Source organism: Aplysia californica, unplaced genomic scaffold (genome assembly GCF_000002075.1).
Source record: "Aplysia californica isolate F4 #8 unplaced genomic scaffold, AplCal3.0 scaffold00265, whole genome shotgun sequence".
In the NCBI taxonomy this organism is placed as follows: Eukaryota; Metazoa; Mollusca; class Gastropoda; order Aplysiida; family Aplysiidae; genus Aplysia; species Aplysia californica.
In genome coordinates, this window is record NW_004797535.1 from 575598 (window position 1) to 579519 (window position 3922).

Sequence of the window (3922 nt, forward strand, 5' to 3'; positions counted from 1 at the left end):
AGAGAGAGAGAGAGAGAGAGAGAGAGAGAGAGAGAGAGAGAGAGAGAGAGACAGACAGACAGACAGACAGACAGACAGACAGACAGACAGACAGACAGTGAGAGTGAGCGCTTGATAGAGGTTTTCCTCAAAATTTCTCAAAAAACAAAGCAAGACCTGATGTTAAAACGCTCAACTGAACACCTGTGTTGCGTTCAGACTTAGCAGGTAAATTAAACGACTAATGTTTTGTTTTAATTCCCTTCCCCACCTCCTCTTCTCTCACCTCCTTCTCCCCTCCCCGTCCTCTCCCCTCCCCCTCCTCTCCCCTCCTTCCCCCTCTCCCCTCCTCCTCCCCTCTTCCTCCTTCCTCCTCCATCCTTTCCACTGTTCCTCCTCCAGGTATGGCACCCAGACACGTTCTTCGCCAATGAAAGAAAAGCAGACGTTCACGATGTTACGGTTCCAAACAAATTACTTCACATTTTCTCAAATGGTACAGTTTTTTATAGCATGAGGTATGTAGTCAAGTATTCGGAGTGAGTTTTATCATATCATTCCAAACTTACCTTGTTCACCTAGTATGCACATGTACGGCGTCTCCATTCTCCGTGAGGTCACCGTTTGGGTCGCCGTGTGTGATGTCGTGCGGGATTGTTTATTAAGGTATCAGAATACTTTGATGTCATGAAACATCAAGATTTCACTGTACTTTTGTTTCTGCCCCCTATCTGTACCTACACCATTTATGAACAAGACTCAAATGAAATCAAAGTAATACACTGTCTCCTTTTTAGTAAATAGAGGTTTTTGCACACCCATGTCAATCCCAATCACCCTAGGGGGTTGAAATTTACTTTTACCAAGTATTCTTTATGCTTGATGTAAAATATTCTAAGGCTAATCGGAATAACTTCAATGTCGAAATCATAATGTTATTGAGATTTAGGGAGTATGCTCATTGTAATGTGGTCTCCGTATCGAACAGGTTTTTCTTTTTCGTTTAAACTTTTTGGAAACGTATGAATATGCAATACCCATTGAATTGGCTGTCAGCCTTTTTTTAATAACGCTGGATATCAATATTTTAAGAGTGCCTTTTAGTCGTTCTCAGTTCTTTCTTTTGGATAACATTGCGTTTGACTCCCAAGTAAAAATGGAATATTGGTTATTCAAAGAATGCAATATCAGAATACCATTGAGTTATAATCAGATTACGGAGTAGATCTACGTACCTTGCTCAACACTATAAATGTTTATAATTACTGTTCATTTATATCATGCATGTGACTGTAAGCCTGTTTGTGAGAACAAATATACTATTGTACGTATTATTATGGTTATATGCACAGATGAGTTTGGAAGAGAAGATTTGTGAGAGAGCGTTTGTGTGTATATGGGTGTGCACAGGCGCGTGCGTATGCGTGTGTGCATGTTTGTGTATATGTGTGTACATGTGTTTGTGTTTGTGTGTGTGTGTGTGTGTGTGTGTGTGTGTGTGTGTGTGTGTGTGTGTGGTGAAACACCAAAGCAATGTCCCAGGATCTGGACAATATAGATGTACCTTATCAAATCTTATCTCTTATAGATTTTGTTTGAGAGATGTTTCACAGGATACGCCAAGTTGCCGGCGAGAAAATTTACTATTAATAATTTTTTTCAGAATCTCAATGACCTTGACCTGCCATATGAACCTGGAAAAGTATCCATTCGACCGACAGAAATGCCCTCTCGTTATCGCCAGCTGTAAGTGAAGTGTACTATTGCCCGATTAAAATCACAATAGTCAACGCTTGCATTTGAATGAGAACTAACACCAAAAAATAATTTTTTTGACTATGGAAATAGTCAAATGAATATGTGTCATGATGCAGTGGAACCAGGCTCTCGTCAATTTGTGGGCATGTGGCGACATCGGCAGTTTGTTCATTTGTCTTGCATTCGATAATACCCACTTATCTTGAATAGGCTAAGAAGTCAAGAAGTCAAGATATTTGCGATTGAAAAATGTGGGGTATAAAAATTACCAAACCGGGGATAATGCCGAATTCTTCGAATTCAGTATTTTGACGAGTGCCTGATTTTATTACGACGCTTCACCATTCATCAATTTAAAAATTAGTTGTAGATGATAATCGGATTTTGAAAGTAATAACGACTTCAGTGCATAATGAGCACCTCGGATATTGCAAGCACTATTGACAGCAGAGGAAAAACCCAACCTCTCATCATTCCCATTGACAGGTTGAGTTAGATATATTTTTAACACTTTCTTTTGAGCTTTCGTGCCTATACTGAGAACTATATTATACAAATGCCCCCCCCCCCCCAAAAGACCCCAAAACAACCCGCACCCCCCAAAAAAAACAAAGAAACAAATAAACACACACAAAACTCGCCAGCTTTCAACAATATTGAACTTTGAAAATCTTCTAAATCAGACAAACGTTCACTAAACCTTAAAGTACTCTTTTCAAGATGTATGAATACTTGTTCTATTCTACTTATTTTTTATTTCACATTCTGCAAGATTATCTGATCGTTATCTTTTATCTTGTCTCTTTTTTCCACTTTTGCCTGGGGTTTATTTCAAATGCAATTTCGTCTCCGTTTGAAATTATCATGGCTTTCGTAGGAAGCGTCAGTTTGAAACTAGGTTCATGAGATGGATAGATTCGTTTTATGATCTCCATACCATACCATACCATACCATACCATACCATACCATACCATACCATACCATCTCCTTTCACCCTTTTTCCTTCTCTCTAGGTCTAACTATGCTCTGTCGTCTGCTTTTGTCTTCACTTTCTGAATTCTCCCCCTCCCTTTAACCACTCCTCTGGGCTCCTGACTCTTTCTGCAGCCTTTCAACTGTTTTACTCTTTGTCTCCTTCTTACAGCTGTCTTTCAGCCACACTCCTGATCCTGTGGCAGGTAAGATCTAACACCTAGCCTTAACGGAGAAGGGCAAAAAATCTCTCAGGTCCTCAGTGAAAGTTGCGCATGTTAAAGATCCCCTGGAGGCCCCAAATCGATAAGAGTAGGCTTCGGCCGCCACCCGGGTAAAATTCTAAATGTCCTACCAACTGAAAATGTGTTAATGTGTCCTGCATGCTCATATGACCTTATGCAGTCGTAAGGGCCGTAAAGCACATACCAAAACAAAACAAAATACCATACCATAACACACCATACCATATCATACCATGCCCATACCATAATTTGCTATGACATAATACCATACCATGCCAAAATATGCTATGGCATAGTACCATACCATACCATACCATGCCATGCCAAAATATTATGCTATGGCATACCACACCATACCATATACCATACCATACCATACCATGCCATACCATACCATACCATACCATACCATACCATACCATACCATACCATATGCCATGACATAGTAACTTACCATGCCATACCATACCGTGCCATACCATACCATATCATGCCATACCATATCATATCTTACCATACCATACCATACCATACCATGTCATACCATACCATACCATACCATACCATACCTTATCATACCATCCCAAACCATACCATACTATCTCACCCAGATGGTTACACAAGTCACACTGTGAGCTACGTGTGGATGCAACCCACGCCAGTGGTTATCAAGTCCGGCGTGGAATTACCCACCTTCCATGTGACGGAATGGGATATTATAGAGTGCGATGACATGGCTGAAGGTTCATGTAAGTTCACTGCTGCTTATGTGGGTTTCTTTTCCGATGGCAAAAGGTTGGGTCATTGGGTTGTGGAATTGGTTTGACTTCTATTTTCGTTTGATTTGATTTCTCTTTTCAGTTTGTTTATTTGTTCATTTATTTATTATTGTTGTTTATTGCTTTTTGTTTGTTTTTTAGGTGTTTGTGTATGTGTGTGTGTGCGTGTGTGTGTGTGTGTGTGTGTG

General features: G+C 40.0%; 1 protein-coding gene across 1 annotated transcript in view; it reads left to right on the top strand.

Moving 5' to 3' along the window:
* LOC101847667 (glycine receptor subunit alpha-3) overlaps positions 1-3922 on the top strand; it is a gene marked incomplete in the record, with an annotated part of 42683 nt that overhangs the window by 30972 nt on the left and 7789 nt on the right. Inside the window, 3 exon segments of the mRNA XM_013083972.2 lie at positions 382-497; positions 1643-1725; positions 3567-3704. Of these exon segments, the coding sequence (XP_012939426.1) occupies positions 382-497; positions 1643-1725; positions 3567-3704 (337 nt within the window).